The sequence below is a fragment of the Tigriopus californicus genome, chromosome 5 (genome assembly GCF_007210705.1).
Source record: "Tigriopus californicus strain San Diego chromosome 5, Tcal_SD_v2.1, whole genome shotgun sequence".
In the NCBI taxonomy this organism is placed as follows: domain Eukaryota; kingdom Metazoa; phylum Arthropoda; class Copepoda; order Harpacticoida; family Harpacticidae; genus Tigriopus; species Tigriopus californicus.
The window spans coordinates 455,604-458,515 of NC_081444.1; the positions used below are offsets into that span (position 1 = coordinate 455,604).

The 2,912-nt window shown below is 45.0% G+C and overlaps 1 protein-coding gene across 1 annotated transcript in view; it reads right to left on the reverse strand.

Moving 5' to 3' along the window:
* LOC131881064 (zygotic gap protein knirps-like) overlaps positions 1-2,488 on the reverse strand; it is a 3,737-nt gene extending 1,249 nt beyond the window's left edge. The window contains 2 exon segments of the mRNA XM_059227823.1: positions 13-177; positions 2,084-2,488. Coding sequence (XP_059083806.1) covers positions 13-177; positions 2,084-2,179 — 261 coding nt within the window. The 5' untranslated portion in view covers positions 2,180-2,488.
* Between the last annotated feature and the right edge of the window lie 424 nt (positions 2,489-2,912).

Below are 2,912 nucleotides of genomic sequence, written 5' to 3' on the forward strand. Positions count from 1 at the left end.
CTTGTCCACCACGCAACGATAGTTGTTCTTGCATTCCTGGATGACTGATTGGTTGTTGCAAGTTCGGCCGAAAAAGGACTTGCAGCCTTCGCACGTGAAGGCCCCGAAGTGAAATCCAGCGGCGGGTTCTTCGCACACTCGGCAAAGTTGATTTTGCATTGGATCGAGTCGGTCAAGCTGGAAGAAAGAAGAAAGTAAGCCATAAGATTTCTGGTGGCTGTCGGTAAGCACATGTGGTAAACTATGATGAGACAGGTACCAGAGAAGCCTGTCAAGAGGGGTCTGATCCCTGATTACTGTATGAAAAGTAACACTAAAGGCTTGATTTATTTTGCCTTGATTTCTCAGCTAGTGGTTGGCTTCAAGCCCGTGAACTAGAGTCATGTCGAAATAGGGTAGCAATATATCCGATCATCTATCTTGCATGGTGTCTCAACCACTAGAACCATTATCAGAAGAAAGCGATATGTACCTAGTTACCCTTGGGTTTATCTACATGTACCGATGAGTTTGATCTTGGCTGTGTTTCCAAATGAAAGACAGTGATCTACTCGAGATTGCAGGGTTGCAAAATGTCTCAAGATCTTTCTCGTCTTGTGTATTTGTGTGCTTGTGCCACCATTGGAGATGCGGATCAAAATGATGAATACGATTGTCATTCATCCTTCAATTCGCTGTAACAACATCACCACCACCACCAATGTCTTTGTCAACGATTTGACATTGAAAATATGTGTCATTGTGGCATGTATTTTTCCCCGTCACACTCGACATAGTTTATGGTCTACTTGCGGTGGCGAAGGTGTCACTGTTGTCACTCCTCATGTCTGCTAAATACGTATTTAGTACGTGCGTATGTACGTACGTACAAGACACACTCATGCATCAATAGTTTTAACTCTCAACTTGCACCGATGAGGCGCGGATCGTCTTTGAAATCGAAAATAAAAACTACCTCATTTACAAGATTAGCCTCCCATAAAAGGCTTAATCAACACGTGGGGTAACTTTGGTTTTTGCAACTGTTGACTGACGGTGGCATTATATTTCGATTTGTGTTTGTAATCAATAAATAATGGTTGTCATTCATATCATGCGCAAGTCGCATGGCCTGAACGCAACGACAAATTAAACAAATGAGAAAATTGGATCAGATCTGCCAAAAGCCTCTGAAGCGTGCCAAGAACGACATTCATCATCCAAGTATCCATCCGACTGACCCGGCATATGATTGCGGTATAAATGGTCCAAACTCATTCGCACGTAAAGGCCTCTTGAAGTGCTCGGGTGCGAGAGTGGCGATTAGACTAGCCGGATTTATGATGTAAATGAGGGCAATTCAATTGACACTTCACTCCGATGGCTGGAGGGATTTTCACACAATCCTTAAGCGTGTCCGAATCAAGGACGACGACTCGATCATTTCAAGCCATAACACATACATAAATCAATTAGATCGTAAAGCCTTCTACATAGGTGTTTGTTGTACATTTGTTACAGGTTGTACGTACATATCAATCTGTTGCTGCTGCTTTCGATAAATCGATGCTCTGCTTGAATGGTCAACAACTACCTGAAGTGGCAAACCATCCTGTTGGAACGAGGATCGACCCAGCCAGGATGGAGCTGGCATTCTTTTTTTCCATGCTCCAACTTTCAAACTCGTCTTGGTTATTGTTGTCGTTGTCGATGTCGATGTCGTCGACGTCGTTGAAGTTGTTGTGAATTGTGATGCATGATGAATTCAATAATGACACTAACTCGTCTCACTCTCGTGCTTGGATCTATCCTAAATTACCCGGCGTTACATCCAGGTTCAAATCCAGGTTAATCTTCCGAAGGGCAAGGTCGTTCTCTGATCTGGTTAAAGTGTCTTCTAAAGCGTGAATCTATTTTCATATTTAAATCTCAAGCTCACTGGTTGGCCATATGGCAAGTAATTAGCAGCAATCTTTTCCGCTGAACTTAAAGTAACAAAAATTTAAAATGCCGAAAGGAAAATGTGCACCAACGTATGTATCAAACAAATGTACAAATGTATCGATGGAAATGAGGACTTGGTACTATGAGACTTAGGACTTACCCGAGAATGATCGATGGACGGTGGATGATGGTTGTTAAAGGGGGGGAACCCCGGACCTCGAAGCATGGCCTCGACACTCCCGGACTCGGAGATCATTCTGGGTTGAGGAATCGAGGTGAATCTCCGTGGAGCAATCGCTTGGCTTGAGTTCAGTCAGATGAGAGGCCAAGACGAACAATAATAATAATAATGTGGCTGATGGTGACGATGCTGATGATTATGACAACTTGGGTGAAATGAGAGTATGGAAATGCAAACACTGTTCTAGATCACAACGGCGTTCATCAGGGAATCTGGAGTAGAAATGTCAACGAGGACTGACCACCCGTAAGACCTGACGGCAACTGAAAAAGCACCGCTCTCTCGTTGTTTCTCGTTCTCTCTTCCTGGATTTTTTTTTCTCTCTCTCTCTCTCTTCTTGCCCATCCACAGTATTCCACACTCACTTTCAGGCCAAAAGAGCCCTCTGCTTGATTGTCGACGAGCGATTCACGGGGCGCCTATTCTTTTTACCAGGCTCGTTGGTTCGATCGATCGTTCGTTCGACTCGTCCTCCTTCTTCGCTTTGGTACGTACACTTGAGCGGCCACCATTCCACTCGGATCTTGCGTGCGTTGAGATCTCTCCGCAATCCAGCCCGCCAAAGCCGGTTCAAGATTCACTTGGAGGGCATCATACTCATCTGCTTCGTCTTTGAATGTGGGATCATCTTCTTCGTTATGGAATGCTCGGCTAGATCAGCCTGGGAAGCAATGGGAAGATGAGCAAAACCATGACCGAGCGCCGAGAGAAACCGACCGAACCCCCGACCGACCAGCGCCAACCAGGC